The sequence below is a fragment of the Rhinopithecus roxellana genome, chromosome 1 (assembly GCF_007565055.1).
Source record: "Rhinopithecus roxellana isolate Shanxi Qingling chromosome 1, ASM756505v1, whole genome shotgun sequence".
NCBI lineage: Eukaryota > Metazoa > Chordata > Mammalia > Primates > Cercopithecidae > Rhinopithecus > Rhinopithecus roxellana.
Window position 1 is genome coordinate 140115209 of NC_044549.1, and position 26201 is coordinate 140141409.

Sequence of the window (26201 nt, forward strand, 5' to 3'; positions counted from 1 at the left end):
TCTTTTATTCTTTGGCTTCAGGTTTAGTTTACCTAATTGAAGGCATCAACAAGAGGACAGTAGACTGGGTTAAGTGAAAGACTGGAGTATTTATTTTCCAGTACCCCCCTGACTGTCCACATTATGCAGTGACAACTCTGCTTGGCTGAAAGCCACAGCTCTTCTCTTATAACTAAAGTACTGGCCAGTTCCTACAACTGCTCTCTCTTCTTGCCCTTTCATGTTTACAGGCAGTAGCAATTACTAGACCAGGTTTAGAGGCAGTAGCAATGATATCTCTTTTCTGTTTTGCTTTACCTGTCCACACCATGTGCATAAGCACTTGATTAAATTCTCTTAAATTGCACATTTTTAGTGGATCCTTTTTTCCTGATGACCTGATTTATATGTCAATCAATCTACACAATTTTCTGAGTCCATATTTGCTGTCAGGTAATAAATGGATGGAAAGGAAGAGAAGATTTTCTTTACTAAAAATATGGTGGGCTAGGATATCAGATTAATCCACCCACTGATAATAACTTATAATGACAAATAAAATACAAAATAAATCTTGTTAACAGCATCTAAGAATTAGCAAGAAATTAAGAACTTACTAGGTCAAAATTTAAGTTGTGATGGGAACCCAGGTAAATAAAACTATGAGGCTATCTTCAACCTAAGGGAATTTGGTAAACAAAGAGAACCCTTTAATATTGATGGTCTCGTGGGATGCAAAGGTCAGAAGACAAAGTCCTGGGCTTACCGAAATTGGGATGAAGAAGGTGGTTCTGAAAAAGATTCTCCCTCTATAAAGTAGGAATCCTAAAGTTCTGAACTTCCCCACTTCCTCCCAAGAGTGCAAAGAAAGTTACCTGACACTAAGCAGAGCAGGGGCACGGGATGTCTAAGAAGTTGTAATTTCTTAGATTAATTATAAAAGAATACAAAATGTATTTATAACTTCTAAATAATAGAGAGAAAAATTTAATGGCAAAAATCTAAATATAAAGAAAAAATACAACTAAAGGAAAACGATATGTGATTCAAAGAAGAAACCTTAATTAAGATGAAAACTGTAAGTCTAAGTACATATTAATCACATTAAATGAAAGGGACCAAATGCTCCTATTAAAAGACTATCAGATTGCATTTAAATTGGAAATTATTTGCTATTAATGAGACATATATAAAGGGAAGATACGGGAAGGTTGAAAGCAAAAAATACACAGCATAAAGATACTAATACAAATAGTGCTACAAAATTCACATCAGGCCTACTCAAACTTAAAACAAGAATTACTACACACAAGGAATATCACTTCATGTGATAAGTGGTTCAACTATTCCAGAAGATATGCTATATTTGAATTTACAAACACCTACAAAATAATCTCAAAACATATAAAGTGAAAATTGACTAACTACAAGGGAAAATGAACAAATTTATATTCACAGTAGGAGATTTTAACATGAATAACATATAGAATATTTGAACAACCTGATTAAGGAACTTAGTCTAAGTAGACAGGTGTAGAATAGACAATAACACAGTATACATTCTTTTCAAATACTCATAGAACACTGATGATATCCTGAACCATAAAGAAAACCTTAAATAATTGAATTATAAAGAGGAAACAACATATTCTAATGAAAATTCAGTTGCTTATGCTCTGCTTCAGAAGAATATCATATCATAATGCCAAATAGCATACAAATGCCAAATGCATGAGAGAGTAATAAAGAGAGGTATGTCCAACTTGAATGAAACCCTAAAGGGTTTTTGGTGGAGAAAATAACAATTGTACTGAACCATAAGAATTTAGAGTGTAATGGGCCTTTACAACTTAGAGACACATACATGCAAGATACGTTTGGATAATATTGAATAGAATAATAAAGAGAAATACTGGATACTTGCAAGGAATAGCAGAATAATAGAAACACAAAGGCAGTGATGAATCTCTGGAAGTTTTTGTTTAGTAAATGACAGTGTTGGTCCATAACATAAAAATACAAAGATACAGTGTATGCTAATGGATTTTATCACACATATAAACTCCAAAGTTTAGTTGGAATTTCTATAATTTGTAAAAAGTGGCAGGTATTTGAAAAATTATATGCTAAGAATATAAGAAGCTATAAAAACCTTGAGAAATATTTAAAAAGTAGAAAACACTTTTTAAAATAATTTTGCTTTCAAGTGTACATCTCAGGTTGTCTTTAAGTCTTTTAGCAAACAAACAAAAACTCTAGACTGTACTCCAGCTGAATCATTTCTAAAATCAAAACTGTTGAGACAGAATCCTGGAAACTTGAGAAGTTCTGGGTGAATGTCAGATCTGCGTTACCTTTGGTAAGCCCAGCCTTCACTCCCCAGGAAACAGAGAATTGACTCTACTTTCTGTGGATTTTGGACAATAGGTTTCCCCGCTATGCTCACTCCGTTTAAGATCCCTGATGAACAGTCCTTCAAAGTGAATTCCGAAGCTCTTTTTCCTTTTGTCCAAGGACTTCAGACTGGCAGCTCATGAATGTTGATCTTTAGTTCTACGAAATACTCCATTATCAACTCCTACCTCAGACTCGTATGCTCACTATGTAACTGACTGCTTGAAGACAGTTGATCTGGCATTTGTCTCCACACATATCAGTCCTTCCGAAACAGTTCTAGCTCTCTGAATTATTCAGATAAAGAGCAGCCATTATATCTATATGCATGCTATATAGAAGTTGTCTGCACAAATTAAAAATTTCCCCATTTCTTCTGAATATTTTCCTCCATGTTGATTGGAAAAGCCTGATCAACATTATTAAAGCCCACTCTGCTCAAAACCAAGTTTATAGTTTTCCTTTTCTTTTTTTTTCTTTTAAGGTCAACTAAAAAATACTTTGCTTTGTTGTGGTCAAAAAGGTTTGTCATTTGTTATGTTGGAACTTAAAGGAAGCCATGTCATATTGGATCATACTACTCCATTGTCTACCAAGATAAATTGATAGGTAGGTGGATAGAGGGAGAGAAAGAGAGACACAGAAAGAGAGAGAAAGAGAAAATCTCAAGACATTCTTTAAGGAGAGTAGCATAATATACTGGAACTTCTCACATGTAGCAATTCCAAGGCTGCTCTGAACAGATTGATTAGTTTCACATGTAAGAATACACAATGTTGAATTCAATTGTACTAACATTTCCTGCTAATAGATATTTCTTGAAAAGTTAAAAGGCATCATTTGTCAACAAATATTTGTCTACAACTTGTAGATAATATGTTCAATACATGTTTTTAAATTTGTACTCAAGAAATGCTAGTAATGCATTGTTTAAAATAACTACTAACAGATTAGGAAGATAGATTTACAAAATGCATTAGAAATATGTAAAAATTATAAACAAGATGATCAGTTAGACACTATGTCATTTTAATAATAAAAGTAATTTTGATAAAACATATAGAATTGTAAATAAGGAAATAATAACAAAAAATACATAGTATATCCACTTGAAGAGACATCATCCAAATTTATTTATGTAAAATTTTGTCATCACTGATAAGTTTTAGGCAACATGTAAACAATTATTTTTTCAAAATAAATGAATCATCGAATACATTAAAATGATTATTTTTAACTTGATTCATTTAAACTTTTCACCTTAAATTTCATTAATGGATTTTAAAGTTTCTTCTTCCCTTTTAATCACTATAGTCATGAATTTTAATCACAAGCACAGATTGATATGTGAAAATTAAGTTTTCCATGTTTTGACTGAACTTCAAAGACAAATATTGACAATACCTTGAATGAATGAGTCAGGTCTACAAAGAAAAAGACCGTTTGAAATGAAATGGAGTCAGTATCCAATTATCTAATCAATGGAAACAATCTATTTAAGCAAGAATTTTTCTCCTTATTCTTTTTCCATTCCTCATACTTTTTTTTTTTTTTTTTTTTTAGTTCTTGCAGTGATGTCCATACAAATGACCAGTTATCCACTTCAATTTGCTGCGCCTATCTCATGCATGAAGGCATTCAATTCTTTAGTTTAAGTGTTATGGTTTTTATCAGTTAGATAGCTTTTAGTTGCAAATAACCAAAAACCAAATATAAATAGGCTGAAACAAAGGAGGAATGTATTGACTCATATATATGAAAAGTTCAATAGATTTGGCTTCAGACAGGCTTTATTTAGGGCTCTAATCATGTAAATAAGTGTTTCTTTTTCTCTGCTTCTCCATCTTTCCCCACACCTTCTCTCTATCTCTATTTCTATCTTTCTCTCCCCTTTACACATCTGATCCCTTCCTATGCTGACTTTATTTTCAGGTAGGATGCATTCCATTCCCATGGTCTCAAGATGGTTAGAGGAAGATCCCAGAGCTACATGGTTTCTTATTGACCTTTAATGATGAAGCAAGTCATTACTTAAAGTTTGCAAACTGCATCTTGGCCAGACTTGTATCATCCTTGAACTACACTTGCTTTCTCAACATCCATTTGCCACTTTCCCTTTTTGAACTGTTGCCAGCATTTCCCATCAACATTTTATGAGTAGATTTGGCAGTATCCCTAGAAATAGATTCTGATTGACTCAAGCCTATTGACAGATACATCAACTATATTATGATGATTGGTTCAAGGATAATCCAAGTTTGGACAAACAGGACCAAGACTCAATTTCTGAAATTTGAACAATGACTCACTTTAACACTAGAGGTGTTAAATGTAGTCCTTGGTTGGTGGTAGAAAAATTCTATTACATTTTTGTCTGAATTTTAGAGAATTTTGATTTAGTGTGCATGAAGGGTTAAATGGGTAGGATAAATAATTAGTGGATTTGCACACATATTCTTAATGTGCCCATTCCAAACTTGCTGAGTGAAGATTTTCAGACACTAAAGATCAGGGCTATACTTAGAAAATTCAACAATATGTTATAATTATAATATGTTTTAAATTATTTCTTTAATCCTTAAACAATAAGCATTGCTGTTATTGCTTAAAATGACAGTACCTCATTCAGTATCCTTTTCATATCCTACCCTGATATACATTACTGTGAATAACTAATGCATTTTATAATATCTATGAAGAAACTTAATTATCTCAGAAAAATTATGAGCATTATTGTCCAAAACATTGGGGTAAAGGGTTATAATCCTACATTAAACTGAATTTATATAGAATATATATAGATATTATATATTTATAATATAGAATTATGTATTTAGATTTTCCAAATACTGATTTACCAGACTCAGTGAGACTACTCAATCAGTATTTGGAAAATCTAAGTGTATATTCTGTATTTTAAAAAATAAATGAATCATTATAACATGAATGTCTTCTCAATGATTTAAATATATCTTTTTGAATTTTCTAAAAATCATAACAATTTTTCTAAAAACATAACAATATCCATGAGAATAACTTCATAAGTCATAATCTCTTAGAAAGCAGGACTGTCTTTCTTGCTTTAACACTGGTGTACATCTCAACTCTTCTCGTAGACTTCATGCCTGTTGTTAATTTATTATGGAAATGCAGCTGGAGAGTGTCATCTTGCTTTGCAAGTACATTATTCTGCATATTAAGAAGAAAATTAATGTAGTTAGGCCAGACACAATGGCTCATGCCTATAATCCCAGTACTTTGGGAGACAAGCAGGAGGATCGCTTGAGCCCAGGAATTTGAGACTAGCCCTGGCAATAGAGTGAGATCCTGTCTCTTCAACAAGATTTCAAAGTTAGCTGGGTGTAGTGTCATGTGCCTGTAGCCCTAGCTACTTGGAAGGCTGAAGCAAAAGGATCACTTGAGCCCAGGAGATTGAGGCTGCAGTGAACCATGATCATGCCACTGCATTCCAGCCTAGGCAATAGAGTAAGACATGTCTATGCTTTTTTCTTTTTTTAAGTAGTTATTTGATAACAAAGACACTTCTTAATATTTACGTAACATTTTACAATATACAAAAAAATTAATCCAGTTATGGTGGCTCATACTTATAATCCTAACACCTTGGGAGGCTGAGACAGGAGGACCACTGGATCTAGGGAGCTCAAAAACAGCCTGGGCAACTAAGTGAGACCCTGTGGCTACAAAAAAAATACTTTTTAAATTAGTCTAGTGCGGTGGCACCCATGTGCAGTCCTAGCTACTTGGGAGGCTGAGGCAGGAGAATTGCTTCAGCTTAGGAGTTTGAGGCTGCAGGGAGCTATGATTAAGACATTTGCACTCTAGCCCTGATCACAGAGCAAAACTTTGTCTCAAAAAATACATGATGTAACATATAACACAAAAAGTGAAAAACAAAGAATTGATATACATATCATACTTTGATTCTCACAACTATTTAAGGTGATAAAGGTGTAGCTCTCTGTTGTAGATACAGACATAGAGGTTTGCAGTGGGAGATGACATACGAGAGGGCATGGAGCTAGCATGGGGATTGTCAGTTCCTTGAGGGTAGGACAGTGGCTGGAATGTATTGGGGGCTCTGAATATATATTGAATTAATTAATTTTTTAAATCTGGGCTTAAATATGGTCTTTTACAAGTCCAGTGTCTCTTACAACTACACTATTATTGTGGTGTTCTTTACATATCTTAACAAATAGAGCCCATAATCAATTTGTTGGGCTCAGAATAAATGGCAGAAAAAAACCAAACCAAAACAAAAATCTCCTCGAGTGCTTCTTCATTAGGGCTTTGAGGACATTGGTTTATTATTATCTTCTGATTTTCCCATCTTATTTAATTGGTAATCAGTTTAGGAGGCTCTCAATCTATAGGATTTTGGAAAGCATATGTCCTAACAGAGAAATCCTTAATGTATTCAGATTTTTTTCTGTACATATTTCTTCAACATATTTTCTCTTTTGTATGTTCTTGCTGTCAAGAGAAAAACAGTTGAGATAAAATATGACTATTGAGCCCAGAGGTCTGGACACAGAAAAACAGAGCCCACAAGTTGTAGTTCCTAGCAAATAGATACAAATTTAACAAATTATAAAGAGAGTGTTTTCTTTAGAACCCTAATGCTGAGACTGGAGGCAGGAATAAGATGCATCCCAAGGCTTTCATCCCACCACAGGTAGCTTAACTACTTCCGTTTCATCCCACGTGGTCCAACAAGGCCTGACAAACTGCATTGCAGTACAAGAAGCATCTCCCGGGAGATGATGCGTATAGACAAAGGGATTTTTTAGTCAATTGCAGGAATTAGGCTTTAATACTTTATACTAAAAGACTTCATACCCTAGATAGCTGCCTGCTATCCACTGAATCTTGGCAGGCAGTGAGTCTGCTGAAGCTGAAACCGGTAAGCGATATTAAGCAGATTTTCATGGTTGTACAAAAATGCTTTATTTATAAAGCTACTTTTCTGTGTAGCAGTTCAAAATGGTTTCTTTTTCTAATCTCTCATTTTGGTCAACTCTCAGTCTTTATCAAAATTACTTCCCAAACATGCTGCTAAAGAGCCACAGAAGAAAATAATGCTTACTTCGTCAAAAGTCAACATTTTTGAAAAGAATAATCCTACATACATCAATTTAGGAGATTAAAAATGATCACGGTCTTTACAAAAACTGTAAAATACAGAGAATAACATTAAATACTTTACCATTATTTGGAAGCTCTAGAAGGCTACAGACATCATTTTTGGTTCTAGCTTTTGGCAAAGAGATCAGTTTTGCAACGAGTGATGCAGAGATGGGCTGCACTAACAGAGAGGTGAGGTTTGATCGGCTTTGCCTAAAACTTCCATCTGTATTCAAAAGACAAAGGAAGAGAATCCTTAGTAAACAGAAATTTAAAACACTTAAGGAAAATTATCTGTAATGAGTATTTAAATTATGACTGGTAAGTTTATATTCATTCATTTATTTACTCCTTAGTTATACCCTGTTTACTTATTAACATGATTTGAGATACTCAGTAAAAATTTAGTCCAGATACAATGACATATCCTAGTTAAAGATGGCAGGTTGCACATATGCACTTACCTACATTGTCCCATAAAACTCCACTAAAATGATGACAAAATAATGAAAAAGCATAAATGTACAGGGGCCAGGAGAATAGATAGCAATACGATTCTAGTTGGAAAGCAGATATGTAAGTGTCAGTGATGTAGGACATGAGGGGGGAACCTAAAACCTAAGTTCTTAGTAGGGAAGCTGGGAATGCTGTTTGTACCACTGAACAAAGAAAGGGTTAGAAATTGTCAACACCAGGTATTTATTAAAGTAGGGCTGCAAAAGAGACCAGAAACAGGAGGATCTTATGAAATTCTGATTGTGAAATGGCTTGTCCTCTGGAATTCTCATGCACCCAGTCAGTGTGGGTGCCTGTTCCTTCTCCACTTCAGCAGAAAACTGAGAGTTAGAGTCTGAACAGGGAGACACCAAATACAATGAGCAACATTACACTTCAAAGAGGATGGTGTTGGCCAGGTGCGGTGGTTCATGCCTGTAATCCCAGCACTTGGGGAGGCCAAGGCGAGTGGATCACTTGAGGTCAGGATTTCAAGACCAGCCTGTCCAACAAGGTGAAACCTCATGTTTAATAAATGTATAAAAATTAGCTGGGTCTGGTGGTGCACTTCTGCAATCTCAGCTACTTGGGAGGCTGGGGCAGGAGAATAGCTTGAACTCAGAAGGCAGAGGTTGCAATGAGTCAAGCCATGCCACTTGCACTCCAACCTGGGTGACAGAGTGAGACTCGGTCATGGAAAAAAAAAAAAAAAAAAAGATCTTGTTGTGATTGCCAGGACTCCTCAGATGTTTTCTCTTTTGGCATATAGAAACCTTCTCTCCAGGTAGGGCAATAGAAGATTCACTCTTAGCAAATATGATGACATCAATAGAAAATATCTAAAAATACCAAAAACAGGTCTATTACCCACAAAGAAACAACTTACCCACAACATCCTACATTGAAATTTATCAGTCATTACATCCCAGTCATATACTGAACTTCAAATCAACTTAATTTTGTTATTCTTAAGTAAGAGATCTCAGCCAGGAAGAATCGCAGGCTGGCCCCTGGGCACAGACCTAGTGAGGATGATGGCAGATGGTCGGCAGAGCTGGGGAGGGAGGTCTCTATGAAGACCAAATGAATGAGAATACCAGATGTGTGCTAACATATTGAGAGAATATTTACAGTAAGAGCAGAGGGTTAGGGTTTGAAGAGTGTCTAGCTATAAAGAAAAATAAGAAACCTATAAAGGGAGACAATTGTTAGCTTAAAGGGACCAAAAGTTGTATAAGAAGAAATTTAATCATTGAACAATATGTATAATATTTACATAGTCATAATAATATAAATAATGACTGTTGATTTAACACAAACATTATTCTTTTTAGGAAAAAGGAGAAAAGGGAAAAAGTCAGGCTGTGATGTACATGAATACTTGTGAAAGTTAAGTCTTTATCTCTCAAAGTGGTAAGTCAATATAATGGATAAAACTGAAAAACAAACTCAAACACATAACTGAGCAAAAGGAAGGTAAACATAAAAGGTAAGTAACTACTAAAGAGGTTAAAAACAATTACATATTTGCCCTGGGGAGTTAAAGAGAGGAGAGAAGAGACACAGGGAAGAGAAGGAGAAGGTGACATTTTTATAAATTAAGCCTGTAGAAATATTTGACTATTTAAATGAACTAAATGCATCTATAACTTCAAAAAACAAAAAATAAATAAAAATAAGAGAAAACAGTTATAATAACACAAGTACAAAAAAGTGTATGAATAGAATAGAGATAATGGAGAAAACAAACTATGATTAAGGAAATAACTAATACTTACTCAGTTTATGTATTTTTACTGACTTACAAAAGGAAATACACAACAGAATGACTCTATCAGGCAGCCGGTGATATTTTCAGATGCAGTGCTATATTTTTCAGAACTTTTATTAGGGAAAATAACTGCTAACGGTTTTTCTCAGAATTTAATTTGATGGGACTTCAGAGGGTGCAGAGCTCATTGATACTGGTATCCAGGCTACAGCAGGAGTAGATTATAAATGAGAAAATATGTTACAGGAGTGTTTCCTTAATTTATCATCTGGAGGACAAGGCTAAAATGCTATATTTAGCTTAGACCTATGGCAGCCATAGAAGTCATGGCTTTGAAGAAAAAATAATAAAGATTTAAACTTAGAATCCATTTTGTTATATAAGAGCAGTGCTGGCCTCATAATTTCATTGCTCCTTTATATAGATCTACGTAACAGTGCATCTGGACCACAGTGTAGGTCATTATTTCCCAACAGTTTTCATATTCATGGAACCACAAGTGGCTATATAATTTGCAGGACCCACAGTGAAATGACAATGTGGGACTCCTTGTTCAAGAAGTATGAAGAATTTCAATATGGCAGTAGGAGAGCATTAAATCAAGTGTGGGGCCCTTCGGAGAGGGGACTCTGTGAGACTGCACAGGTGGCATGTCAAGGTACCAGGCCCTGCATAATTTATGTAGAAGATGCTAGTAGTTGTACAACTTATTGAGGTAAACCAAAGGGATTTTCAGACCATAGGAGGCTGCTCTCAGCCAAAAGTGATGAGCCTCAAGTCTCCTACTGCTCCAGGCTACACTTGAGGACAAACTGATTCATGTTTCAAAGCAGAGACAATGTCTGAACAGACTAGTTGGGAAACGCTGGGATAGCCATCTGGTTTTTCCAGTACGTATTTTCTCTCTCAGTCATTACCTTTGGAGCTTTTAAAGTGCATGGGGTAATGAAATAATATTGATGCGCCATGTGCTGTCTATCATTCTGAAGTTTTCATGAAGGTGGGAAATTCTTAAGATGCTGTATGATTACACCTCTCCCCAGTTCAAACACCAAACTCTAGCTTGCTATTCAAGGCCCTTCACAATCTCGAACCCTATTCTTCAATATTATTTCCTATCAGTTTTATCATGCATCTTAAGCAAAAACTTAAGCTATTCCCTTGCACACTCCATGAGCTACATCCTCCATGTTTTTGCTTAAGCCGTTCCTCTTACTTCACTTGTTTTTCTCATGCATCACATACGTATAAAGTACTCAATTCCTTCAAAGCCCAACTTACAAGTCATCTTCTATGTGAAGCTTTCTCTGGTGCCCTCAGCTCTGTGTGCTATATCTGCACCTTTTTTCAGTTAACATTATCACTATATAAAATCACTTTGTTTATTCCCTATGAACTATAAATTCTTGAAAGCAAGAACCAAGTCACTTACATCATCATATGATACACAATGCCTAGCACTTTGTCAGGCACATAACAGGAGTTCAATAATTAATGGTAGAAAAAAGAATCAACAATTATTTGAAAAATAATCTTAATGCCTATGTCTTAATGGTTTTCTGAGTCCTGACAAAATTGAGCCGGGGTACAATTGAATAATAAATTATAATTCTATGCTTGCTATATAGTTATGCTTTCTCCCTGGCTTACTAATACTTTCCCCCAGCAGACATATTAAATAAACTTTCAAAACCCATCTATCTCTATCATTTAACTGATTATCCTTGCTCTAAAATTAACTTTTGTAGATAAAAAGTCTTTAAATAAATAAAATAATCTCTAAGATATATTTATGTTAATAAAAATCAATAACTGCGTTCCATTTTTCTCTAGAATACTCTATTAAGCTTATGAAGCAATTCATTTAAATGTTAAATATGAGTGAACCCTAAACCATAATTGAACATACCCAAATCTTTGATTTTTTGTGCTGCATGACTAACAGACTTGCATTAGTTTTGAAATATCTAAAGTAAGTCCTTCATTAATTTTTTACCTTCAGCTTAATGGAACTTTGACAAACAGTTCACTTCTGAGAGCAGATACTAAAAGCAGGACTTAAAGGACACTAAGATTAAATTATAGACAGAGTTTTTTTAAAAAAAAAACCTATGTCTATTGTAGAACAGCTGAGAGAAGAGTTTTATTTTCTTACATTATTAAGAGGTTCTGAACAAAGCTAAACATATGTACTATTTTTATTCAGTGATATTTTAAAGCATATTTATGAACTATAAAAATTCATTAGATATGAGATGAAAATTAAGTGGATTATGTGCCTGGAAAGAAAGAGTACCATACAACAAAAAAGACTGTAATATTACATTTTAGCATTTTAACTTTTAGATTGCAGCATTTATATCATACTCTGAATCTTGTTTATGCTTCATAAAGACTGAGGGAGACCAAATTTTATTTTAGTAGCTAGCTAATTCTCTGTTCGCATTATGCACTCTTTGCAATCCAGATAAAGACTAAAACAGACCCATTATATCAATAATTCAATCCCTGATTCAATGCTACATGCACGTAGTATAATGAGGAAATTGGATAAACGAAGTCCTAAGTCTGACTTCATCATTGACTTACTGTTTGAAATGTCACAAATAAATAATTTCACTATGGTACTATTGTCATTTCATCTACAATTCCTGAACTACCAAGGTAACACCAAAGTGTCTTTCATTGCTGAAATAAAAATAATATATTAGTTCAGAGACCTAGAGCCAAAGTTACTGTGGGTGAAATTTAGAAGAAATTAACATTAAAATAAGTAAGATGTGTTCTAATTTTACTTCCTTAATTCTATGTCATGCTTTTTCAAACTTTTGATGCCCACTTCAATCTCATCTGGTTGGCTGTGTAAAGAAAACATGCTCTCTTAGTAGCCAGTATATATATATCATTTTTTTGATATGTGTGACAAGATGGGATACTTTTAAACCTAATTGAAAAGTCAGTGTTTGCTAGGCATGGTGGCTCACACCTGTAATCCCAGCACTTTGAGAGGTCGAGGAGGGTGGATCACCTGAGGTCAGGAGATAGAGAACAGCCTGGCCAACATGGTGAAACCCCATCTCTACTGAAATTACAACAATTAGCTGGGTGTGGTGGCACACGCCTGTAGTCCCAGCTACTCGGGAGGAGGCTGAGGCAGGACAATTGCTTGAACCTGGGAGGCAGAGGTTGCAGTGAGCTGAGATTGCACCACTGCACTCCAATCTGGGTGACAGAGTGAGACTCCATCTCAAAATAAATAAATAAATAAATAAATAAATAAATAAATAAAAGAAATGCCAGTGTATACAAGTGCCAATTACCCAAACAGCATCAGGGAAGATAAACCTTCAGAGATTAGAAATATCACATACTGAGAGGAAGGCACTGAGAGGTTAGATAACATAAAAATGTGCTGGTTAAATAAAAGAGGGCCTGGTGTGTTTTAATGATGATGGAGAATGAGAAGAATAGCACAACTTCAGAATTTAGGATTACACATAACTCAACCCTGTGTACCTCGTGTGTATGTGTGTGTGTGTGTGAACATGAGATCCTTGCTGCTCACTCAATGTTGCATAGATCCTTTCTATTCAATGCGTAGTCCTCGGACAAGCAGCATCTGCATCAACTGGGACTTACTAGGAATGCAGAATCCCAGGTCCCACCCCAGGTCTTCTGAATCAGAATCTGTAGTCTATCAAGATCCCCAGGTGCTTTGTATGCACATTAGATCAGCACTGGCCTAAATCATTACATAGTTATCCCTTGGTACCTGCCAGCAATCGGTTCTGGGAGCCCTTGTGGATATCAAATTCTGCATATGCTCAAATCCCTTATATAAATTGGCCTAGTATTTTCATATAACCTACCCACATTTTCTTATATACTTTAAAGCATTTCTAAATTACTTATATTACCTAATACAATGCCTACACATCATTTAATTCACATGAATTCAACATAGTACTCATCACGGAGAAAATTCAAGTTTTGCTTTTTGGAACTTTGTGGGATTTTTTTTTTTTCCCAAAAAAATTCAATCTGCAGTTAGTTGGATCCATGGATGTGAAACACCTGGATATGGAAAGCCAATGGTATTTTTTTACAGTACAATTTATATAATTTTAAAATGACTAATATATAAAAAGAAGAATGAAAAGAATAAAAACTATTTGCCTACCTTCCCCCAAATTAATTATATCAGTAAACCACAAATCAACATTCTCAGTCTCCTTCAAAATGATTAACATGTCTTTTTATAAGCTATTTCTAAATAACAAATTTGAAATGGACAGAGAGGAAGTCCTAGCCAAAGCAATCAGACAAGAGAAAGAAATAAAGGACATCCAAACTGTTAAAAAGGAAGCCAACTGTCGCTGTTTGTGGGTGGCATGATCATGTAAGTAGGAGACCCTAAAGACTCATCCAAAAAGCTCATAGAACTGGTAAATGAATTCAGCAAAGTTTCAGGATAAAAAATAAATGTACACAAATCAGTAGCCCTGCTATACACCAACAGCAACCAAGCTGAGAATCAAGTCAAGAGCTCAACCCCTTTTACAATAGCTGTAAAACAAATTAAATACTTAGGAATTACTTAACCAAGGAGGAGAAAGGCCTCTACAAGAAAATCTACAAAACACTGCTGAAAGACAATGACACAAACAAATGGAAACACATCCCATGATCATGGATGGGTAGAATCAATATTGTGAAAATGATCATACTGCCAAAAACAATTTACAAATTCAATGTAATTTTGATCAAAATACCAACAACATTATTAACAGAACTAGAAAAAAATCCTAAAATTCATATGGAACCAAAAAGAGCCTACAGAGCCAACACAAGACTAAGCAAAAAGAGCAAATCTGGAGGCATTACCTTACCTGACTTCAAACTATGCTGTAAGGCCATAGTCACCAAAACAGCATGATACTGGTATTAAAACAGGCATATAGATCAATGGAACAGAATAGAAAACCCAGAAATAAAGCCAAATACTTACAGTCAATCAATCTTCAACAAAGCAAACAAAAACAAAAAGTGGCGAAGGACACCCTATTCAACAAATGGTGCTGGGGTAAGTGACAAGCCACACGTAGAATAACAAAACTGGGTTCTCATCCCTCATCTTACACAAAAATCAACTCAAGATGAACCAAAGACTTAAATTTAAGATGTGAGATCATAAAAATTCTAGAAGATAATATTGGAGAAAACCCTTCTAGACACTGGCTTAGGCAAAGCCTTCATGACCAAGAACCCAAAAGCAAATGTAAGAAAAACAAAGATAAATAGATAGAACTTAATTAAACTAAAATACTTCTGTACAGCAAAAGAAACAGTCAGCAGTGAACAGACAACCCACCGAGTGGGAGAAAATATTTGCAATCTATAGATCTGACGAAGTACAAATATCCAGAACCTATAAGGAACTAAAATCATCAAAAAACAAAACAAGAATGATGGTCCCAAACACCGCATGTTCTCACTCATAGGTGGGAACTGAACAATGAGATCACTTGGACTCGGGAAGGGGAACATCACACACTGGGGCCTATCATGGGGAGGGGGGAGGAGGGAGGGATTGCATTGGGGAGTTATACATGATATAAATGATGAATTGATGGGTGCTGATGAGTTGATGGGTGCAGCACACCAACATGGCATAAGTATACATATGTAACAAACCTGCACGTTATGCACATGTGCCCTAGGACTTAAAGTATAATAAAAAATAAAATAAAAAAAACAAAAACAAAAACAAAACAAAACAAAACAAAAACACAACAAACACAAGAAAAACACAAACAATCCCATCAAAAAGTGGGCTAACAACATGAAAAAACATTTCTCAAAAGAAGATATACAAATGGCCAATAAACATATGAAAAAATATGAAACATTTTTCATATTTTTTGAAAACATGCTCATATGAAAAATGAGCATATGAAACATATGAAAAATGCTCAACATCACTAATGATAATGGAACTGCAAACCAAAATCACAGTGCAATGCCATCTTGCTTCTGCAAGAATGGCCATAATCAAAAAATTAAAAAAAACAATAGACGTTGGCATGGATGTGGTGAAAAGGGAACACTTGTACACTGTTGGTGAGAATGTAAACTAGTACAACCACTATGGAAAACAGTATGGACATTCCTTAAAGAACTAAAAATAGATCTACCATTTTATCCAGCAACCCCACTTCTGAGTATCCACCCAGAGGAAAATAAGTAATTATACAAAAAAAAAAAAAAAAAAAATACTTGCACACGCACGTTTATAGCCACACAATTCACAATTGCAAAAACATGGAACCAGCCCAAATGCCCATCAGTCAAGAAGAAAATGTGGTATATGTATACCATGGAATATTACTCAACCATAAAAAGGAACACAATAATGGCATTTGCAGCAACCAGGATGGAATTGGAGACCATTATTCTAAGTTAAGTCACTAAGGAATGGAAAACCAAGCATCATCTGTTCTTACTCATAAGTAGTAGCTAAGCTATGAGGACACAAAGGCATAAGGAACATACAGTGGACTTTGGGGACTTGGGGGAAAGGATAGGAGGGGGTGAGGGATAAAAGACTACACATTGGGTACAATGTGCACTGCTTGGGTGATGGGTACACCAAAATCTCAGAAATCACTACTAAAGAACTTATTCATGTAACCAAACACCACCAGTTCCCCCAAAACTTATCAAAATAAAAATAAATACATAAATAAATGAATAATAAGATGGTCAGGGAGCATTTGGTTTTGGTTTTGTCCTTTCCTCAGAAATAAACTTGGTGGTGCAAAGATACAAATTGCATTTATAACACTTCATTTCAGTCACAATTAAGTATGACAACAGCTAAGTGATTTGACTTACATCTTTCACTTCATGGATTTTAACTATTATAATTTATTATAATAAAAGACTGACCAACTAAAAGTATTAATACTGTGGACTTACCAGAGAACCAAACAATCAGAGCTGAAAAAAAATTGAGATTTTAAAACACATTTTCTGCTGCACTTTTATGAATCATTTGAACAAACTGGTATCAGCGATGTTATCCTGGAATATTGTATTTGACTTTCTCCAGAGGGCTGCCACTTTGACACAAATCAGACCTTTAAATAACGGGCACAAATGTTTTTTCATTTTTATTTTAGCTCACTAAATTTACAGTTATTTTTCTGAAATGACCAGTACACTAAATTCGTTAGTCATTTTGTTGTCCTTGTGAATACAGCTGATCATTTATTATTTCAGTATCTTACTGCCCACTGGTTATAAATATTACCATTTTCTATCGATCCTAGTCAAAGTCAGCAGAGTATTGTTTAGATGATTATTTAAAATGGAAAGTGACTTTAAAAATGCTTTGTACTATGCATTATTCTCAGAGTAAAAGGAAGGGGATTAGTGACAATTTTCTGATGAATTAATTACTGAAGTTTAAATGAGTAGTTTTGTTTTGTCTAATTGTTAGCCTAAAATTCATGATTCACGATATAAAATTTGAAAGTATGAAATTGTAAAAATAAAGACACAGATGTTCACATCTTCTCATTTCATTGGTCCGGACCTAAGAAAAAACATCTTGCTATGTTCCCTAGTAAATATCATAATACTTTAATACTTAACTAATGTGTCATAACAACAGTTATAGTTACATTTACACTAAAGGGAGTAGAAAGCAATATACTCATTTGTAAGCAAAATATGCATTCTGATACTTAAAAAAACATAGATTATGCAGAGTATAATTTTACTTTTTAAAAAGTACTATACAGGTAAAGGCTTTGTTAATATTAATTTGAGTCTTCCTTTCCAATTAGCTTATCCATAGATATTGATCATCAGTAGGAAACAGGCTCAAAAAAGGTTAGAAAACTTTCCCCATGATTAAAAATATTTTTATGTTTAGACACATAAACTCAACATTTATATTGGTTAGGTACAATTATTTGGGGACAAAGGACTATACTATATAAATTACCATCATTCTCTTCCCTCCAATAAATATGTTTAAACATGTATAAAATTTTGGCTATGCAGTTTTGGAATTTGTGCTAAACTTCACAGTCAATTAAAGGATAATTTTTATTTTATATTAAAATGTTTTGATTAATGTGTAGCTAAGCAAAGTGTTAAACTAGATTTTGGCCATTATACAGGACATAAGCATGGTACTTAATTATATGTTAGTTGAAATCTAGTGTGTCCTATAATTGAATTGATCACTATTTACAGAATTATGAGAATATATTTTGAAACTTACCTTAAATGGTTTCTATTGTTTTAGTACATATTGATATAGTCACATCAAAACAAAGAACAATCCTGTGTTTTCAAGCAGATAATGGTCATTAACATATTCTCTAAAGACATTTTGTAACCTGAACTTTCTACCCAAGAAACAGGACTTTCTCTGGTGAAGGATTTTATCTTGCTAAGTCTATATTAATATATTTGTCATTTTCAGTGAACATTTAGATTTATAGCAGCAGTGGTAATATTTAGATAATGATAAATATTTTTACAATCTATTTCAGAGAAAAAATTGTATATGTGATAATTAATTCCCTACTGCATGTAATTCTAAACATTTCTATTCTTTGGCATTCCTCATTGGTCTACTCCAAGACTATTTTATCCCCTAAAGCATTCTAAAAACATGAACATTTGGAAATAACCATAAACTATATCATAAGGAAAACAAACTAAGTGACAGATAAAATATCTAGTTTGTTCTTTACTCTGAGGAGAGTAGTCTAGATTCATAACTGGAATAATTGGCCATCTGCACATTACATGTAATATAAGCTAAGTAAACTGCTTCAGAGGCATGCCCCTGAGAAGCTTTCCATCTCTTACTTGAAGGGTATAAACATTGGAATGATTTGCAAAATTTCTAGTCTTGGAAAAAGTGTAGTTTACACTTTTAAAAGACAGCAAATAAACTATGAATGTGTTTTGTTTTTGTTGTTGTTATAAAAGTGTGCAACCATTAATTCTTCATACAAGATCATAAGAACACATTACTTTATGTTATGAGATTGATTAAATGAACAGACAGAAGTTCAGTACCTTATTTCTGGATTGACTTATTTTTTAGATAATAAAAGTGGAAAATAATTAACCCCTGTTTCCCTGATACAGATGTTGCTAGAATAAATGAGCTAGCATATATGAAGTACTTCTCAGTTATTTGTAGTTTCCTGAATACTTCCTGTTTTTGACGTGGTAACACTGACACAAGAAAAGAAGACTGGCCTGGTGTTCAGGGACCAGTATCTGGCCTTTGCTCCACCGCTAATTAGTAAGTGACTCTGGGATAGTTTTCCATATCTTCTGAGTCCTTAAACTCATCATATATACAGCATTTTCTTGACATTAATTTAATAGAAATCTTTCCATTTTCATGTTGAAAGAGGCTCTTTGTAGTTACATGCATACATCTAAATTTGAGGTGAATGTCCTACTATTATTACAGAAATGCCCCTCATGTTTGGAACGGGCAGTGTAAAAGATTTCAATATATTCCCTTCCCTGTTTATCATTTTTCTTACAATATTATTAAAATTAATTTTTACTCTTAATCACATGTAGAACAGTGACCCGATTACCACTCCAGTTTCTTGCTGCAGTGATGGTATATAGTGAGAGAAGATATACTCAGAAGAAAAATATTGATATTTTAAAACACTTGCCATGGGAAAAATTCCCTTGGTTAATGAGACACAGATTCATCATTTCATCATTGAAAAGTGTCTCTACAGAGAACTTTAGTTAGAAATATTCTATTAATTCTTATTCTGAATTTATACATACACGAATTTTCTTACATAAAAGTTCTATGATTTGGTGAATGTAATTTGGTAAGTGGTTTTGGATGTACATGTCTTCGAAGTACTTTATGAAATGGAACCCAAATTCACATCCAAAAGAGAAAAAAAAAAAAAAGGCTAAGGATAAAAGTCTAAGGTAATGCGTTGCCTACTGTCTTATAAGGTAATATTTTTCAGTGCATTGAAAGGTTATTTTACTTAATAATGAGTTTTCTTTGAAGTCACAGCAAAGGCTATGGCAGCACAGTGAGAGACATGGCTGTACTTAGTACAGTGCTAATGGTCCTGTTAATAAGCTAGGGTGTTCTTAAGGGATAGGAATGGTGTCTTTGTTAGTTTCTGTCTGTAGGACTTCAAACAGCCGTATACAGTCATCTTTTAAAAGCGTTTCCATGATAACGGAGCTTGAACAAAAGTCTAGATTATTCACATTGCCCAAAATTTTCTTTTTCAGCTCCTTCATTTAATCTTCTTAACAACCCAATGATGTTATATTACTCCAGCGCTCCATTTAAAGAATGTTTTGTGTCACTCTTCCTCAACACTGTGAATGTTTCTTAGATGAGGTAGGAAATGAGTGGGATCTTAACTGGAAAATAAAAAGAGTCCAAGAAGTTATTCCAGAGTAAGAACAGGTTCCTGTCTGGCAACTCTATTTGATTGTATATTTGTGGCTTGGGATGGAAACAGAGAGGAAACCAGAAGAGCTGAGAGGCGACTGGAAAATGCAAACATTCCAGCTTTATGACTGCAACTATTTAATGAATGAAAGAGATAGAGTAGCCAGAAAATCCCAGGTCTTTGACCAGTAAATGTGAAATGAACCAGCAAAGATGCTTCAGCAGACATGAAGAGACTGGGAACACCAGATGAAGGAAAACAGATACCTGGAAAGTGCAGTGATATAGTCAGAGGAAACAATTTAAGTAAGTTGCCGATGAATAACTGTCAGAACATGGTCCCATGAATGCTCAGTGGTCAGCATGTCAAAGTCTGGCTCCATCGAGCAAGATTTTTGTCTCCTCATGGGAAAATAAGAAGTGCTTTTAAAGTAGTGGCTAGAGTCCTAAACAACAATTAATAGAACTCTTCTCATTAGCTACATCTGGTGTAGAATGAGCCTGGCTTTGACAGGGTTTTTCCATATATGTTTCAAACTTCACAGAAAATGACTGTAGGGGAGCTGGTTTCAGGCAAAAGAATCAACCTGATTAAATGAGCTGTGGAAGGAAAACAAAACAGTGAAAAGGGAATGGCAAGGAGCCAAGGTTAACCGGAGATGACCACATATGGTGTTGATTAAGACTAAAATTATAGAGTCTTTATTGTGGTGGGTTTTATATATCAAATTAAGAAATTGAGTAAGTACTGGGAGATTTTTTATGGAGTTTTAAGCAGATAATTAGTACCATCAAAGGGGATTTTAGAAATTTTGATCTGAGAGTGAAATGCAGAAGGAACAGAACTAGAAAAATTCTGTTTCACAATGTATTGTATTCATAATGAAAACAGTAAAAACAGATCCCATTTGTGCCAGGCGCAGAGCTTGATACTTGGAATATATTGTCTCATTCCATTTTTACACTTTATATATGACGATTCGACTTTTCAAACTAGCTATTGTTATCTTCATGTGATAGAAATAACTCTAAAGCTCAGAAACAATGTAATGCTAAGAGTCATATGGCTATTAAGCTATAGAGGTGGGTTCAGAGTCTACTTCTTTTAGCTTTCAAAATTAAAATTCTGAAGTCATTACTGTTAAAAGCTATTTTTTTCTCAACAAGAAGTAATAACTGCATGAATTAGGATGTCTCTGGACACAGAAAGGTAAAGATCCATGTGAAAAGTTTGGGAATAGAGAACGGTCACGACTTGGCAACCCATTGAAGAGAGTAGTGGCAATGAGGTAATTAAGAGAGAAGGCAATTAAGGTTTCAATCCTGGATGAGTATAAGAATAAAAGTCCTATTAATCACACGGATTCAGTAGGAAGACTTGCCTGAAGGGAAAGAAGAGTCAGAATATTTTAAATAATTATATTTAGTATTTGGCTTCATCGGATGAGTATTACTGTAAAGCCTATAAATAAAGTAAAATGTCCTGACCTGTTCACACAGAATACTTCTGCATACAAAGAGCTTTTGAGTTTCAATGCTTGGTCATAGTCCACATGTTACTGTTAACCCCATTGACAGTTTTCGGAACACTCTGCAAATGCCTGCATACTGACATTCCTTAAACTGGAGTTTCCCAGCCCATAAAGTGAGAATAAAAGCTGCCTAATACGTAGCTCATAGCAAAGCTGGAGGATTAATGAGAATGTTTCTAAAGTGCTTTTAGCTCCACAGAAGAATAGGAGCAATATAAATGAGTCACATTATTCCTGTGACAAATACTATCCATAAACTGTCCAACAGAACTAAAAAAAAAAAAAAAAAAAAAAAAAAAAAAAAAAAAATCCAATCTCTGTTCCTCCTTCTGATACTGCATATTGTCCTACTACTGCTTTTTTAATTCTTTTGAGGTTCCTGTGAGGAAAAAAATTAACATTTCTGCAGTATGCCTGACTCGTGAAGTGTACTGAGATACACGAATAAAACAGATCATAGGACAGGCTTTGCTCACTTTCTCATAGAACGTTTGGTATGAAATGAAACAAAAGGAGTGACACACTTGCAAGGTTGCTTCAAAGAATATATAAATCATATGAAAGCAAGATGGCTATTTTTAGAAGGTGTGATGTTAAAGTTGAATCCATTTTCAGTACAAAAGACATCAACTATTTTCTGAAGGCATTTAGGACTTATCTGAACTTTTCAAAGGTTTCAAAATTATTTCAAGTTTCAATAAAAATATCAAAGAGATGCTAGATTTAAAAGATTAAGCATGGCCAGGAGCGGTGGCTTACGCCTGTAATCCCAGCACTTTGGGAGGCTGAGGAGGGCAGATCATGAAGTCAGGAGATCGAGATCATTCTAGCTAACACAGTGAAACCCTGTCTCTACTAAAAATACAAAAAATTAGCCAGGTGTGGTGGCAGACGCCTGTAGTCCCAGCTACTTGGGAGGCTGAGGCAGGAGAATGGCATGAACCCAGCAGGCAGAGCTTTCAGTGAGCCAAGATCACGTCACTGCACTCCAGCCTGGGCGACAGAGTGAGATTCCGTCTCAAAAAAAAAAGATTCAGCATTATATCTGTATCACCTATATACTGATCTAAGGCTGATATTAAAATTAAATGGTTCCCCATAAGCAATAGGAAATTGTAAAACATTAATGTCAAATTAATGACATAGCATTAAAGACTCAATAGTCTAAATCTGCATTATAGTTATCAATAAACAATGTCCAGACTTTTTAGATATAGTATGAGAACAAACATTTATAGATAGACTTCTATGCTACTCTTACATATTTAACAATTTATGGAGACAGGAAAAATTGGGAGAAGAAACAATAACGTGTAGAGACACAAAGTTACACTATTCAACAGTGAATCTGCCTCTGGATAACAGAGATGTAAGTAAGATGTAAGTATGAGGATAACATCAGCCTCATCATACTGATTTTAGCTGGAAGACAAACTAGAGTTATATAATTTAGTTAATAATATGAAAGAAAATTCCAACAAAAAGATGAAATATTCCCTTTAATAGTGAGTTTGGAATCCCAAAGTTGTGTACTGAATACTTTCAATTAGAGCATATTTAAAAATAATGCCATGGAGAATCTTTGTCTTCATTGCTTTCAAGTTTCCAAATTAACACACATATATATGTTAACACACATGTATATATGTATATGTCTGTATGCACATATACATATATAACTCAAAGAACAAGGAACCTTATAATTTTTATAAAATATGCAGGTTAATTACTGGAAAATGGTAGAACTTAGAATGGTAGTTCTCAATGCATAATTTAATGGCTAAAGAATATAAAATCAGAATATTAAAGATGAAAGGATCCCTAGAATAACAATCATTGTTTCTCTTTGGAGGATGGCAGGGAATTTTATTAATTTTTAATTATCTAAGTAAAATACATAAAGTTGTTCTTATTATAAAAACAAGAACATTGAAGTTAAGCTAAAGACCATTTTGGTCATGCCCTACATTTTGTTTCCCTATTCTACCAACAGGCAACTCTCACCAATAAAATGTCTCCTAAACTTTACAGTATTTTAATGCATAGACATTTTTAAAACAATTGTATAATGCTATTATTTTACTTTCTTTTACTTAAATATTTTCATATATATATATATATTACTCTGTGACATTTCCTTTTCACTCTGTAAAGAAGACTTAAAGACCTCTTAAAGTTTGCAGATGTTATTCTTTCATTATTCTTTGTGGATATTGCATAGTGTTCCATAATTCTAATGGTATTCTAATATACTTAGACAAATCCAAATTTTCCCATTGTAATAAAAACCTCCATGAATTTTCTTGTACATATATCCGTTTGCATATGTGTGAAGGTTTCTGTAAGGCTGCTATGGAGAACTGGATTTGGGGTCAGAAAATATGCAAATTTTAAATTTTTACATATCCCAATGAATTGTACTCAAAAGTGGCTGCACCTATTTTTCTCTCTCATTAGCACTATAGGATAGGACACATATTCCTATCGTCCAAAAACCTTCTAAGCAAAAGAAACTGCATATGTAAAGTCCTTGGATTAAGAAACAGTACAGTGTACCAGAGGAAACAGAAGAGGTCATATGACTGGAGTGGTGCAAAAGGAAGTCAAAGAATTCATATAGGGCGTTTATAGCATGAAACATATCTTGTCTTTAAGAGCAAGATAATCAGTTAGGTTTTCCTGCTCTCCCCAGGGCATTTCTAATCCCGAAATGCATAAATAAGGAATATATATGTGTGTGTGTGTGTGTGTGTATACATATATACATATTTCTACAGTCCAGAGTTAACAGCATTTATGTTAACATTTTAATATATATACACTTTTTTATTCTAAAAAACACAATACAAATAAAGTTAGAGTCTTTTTTACTACCTGCAGAACTACTGCCCTCCCTCCATCCCTCTCCAGAAAGAACCAGTATCATTCATTTGGTTTCTTAAGCCCTTTTACTTCATACTCTGTATTTAAATATATAACCATAAGCAATCAAAACTGTTAGGTTCTAAAACACGCTAAGTAAGGAACAAGCCAGATAAAAATAGATACATAGTGTGCTATCATTTATATAATCTTAAAAATCAACAACAGGAAACACTACAAGTTTTACACAGCGGGGTATGGCATGATCAGATTTGGAGTTTTGAAAGCTCGTTTATCATATATCAGAGATGGAATGGAAATTTTAAAAGAGGATGCAGTGAGATGAGTTTGGAGGCAGCTATAGTTGTCCCAGTGAGAATCAAAGTTGGCTTTATTCATGGTGGAGACAATTGAGACAAAAAAAAAAAAAAAATGGAAAGAATTGAGACTTAGGAGCTAGAATGAAGACTGATTGAAAAGATGTAGGAGTTGAGAGAGAGGCAGGAGTCTAGTAAACTTCTAGACTGAGAGTGCCAGGCAAATTCTCCTCACACTCCACATGCTTAGGTAACCCTGGGCTGAACTCCTCAACCTCAGTCCTCCAACTAGCCACTCAGATTTCCCACCTAAACTAAAAGAATGTCCTGTCTGCTGGACAACAAACAGGAGTAGGTGATTCAGTGACTGAGTATTTTGTTATAAAGTGGAATGAAGTCTGAAATCTTTGAGAAATATGTTACAGTTAGTGAACAATTCCTTCATTTCAGCATTATGTAGCAAAGGAGTTTCTTTTCTTTCAAAAAACTTATTGAGTACTTCCCATTCTCTAGCTATATGCTAAAGGTACAGTAGTGAACACTACTGTACAGAAGTCAAGGTACAGAAGTCAAGCTGTATGCCATCAAGTATTCAGGTAGCTTTTATAAATATAAGATAAAAAAAAGTTTGAACATTTGAGGGTTGCTAGAAATGTTAAATATCTAAATCTGGGGAATGATGACACAGCTGTAAAGATGAAACAGTGATCTTTATGATCTAGATTAGTGCCATTTATGTTCTTAACTGAGTACATGGTTTCAAAAAAAGTGAAGATTACATGAAAAAAAGATGTTCTGTATTAACACAGATGAATAGTTAATATGTGAAAGAAAGAGGCATTATAAGTTCATGTTTCTATAACACCCAATCCACAAGAATTTATACCATATGTTACAAGAGTATGATTCTATCAGCATGAGGAACCTGAAGGAACATTTGGGTATGTATGAAAGCCAATTGAATTATTTTATTGTACTCCTACCTTAGAGGAGTAGTATAAAAATATGCAAATTTTAAAAATATGCCTATTGGAAAAGGCCAATGAAGTGTCAGTCATCTAGTCTAGAAAACAAGAAACGTAGTATTTTTAAGAGTATGAAATTTACATTCAATGATGGCTATTCAGAGAGAAACAAAAATACTTCAAGTTATGAATTCCAAGTAAATTATTACCTGCCACTGTTGTGAAATCTTGCTTGTGTTATCCAGAAAATTTGGC

At 34.3% G+C, this 26201-nt stretch overlaps 1 protein-coding gene across 1 annotated transcript in view; it reads right to left on the reverse strand.

The window, feature by feature from the left end:
* Positions 1–26201, reverse strand: part of NAALADL2 (N-acetylated alpha-linked acidic dipeptidase like 2) — a 977694-nt gene that overhangs the window by 373568 nt on the left and 577925 nt on the right. Inside the window, exon 6 of the mRNA XM_030931975.1 lies at positions 7604–7747. Within this exon, the coding sequence (XP_030787835.1) occupies positions 7604–7747 (144 nt within the window). The remainder of the gene's footprint in view (positions 1–7603; positions 7748–26201) is intronic.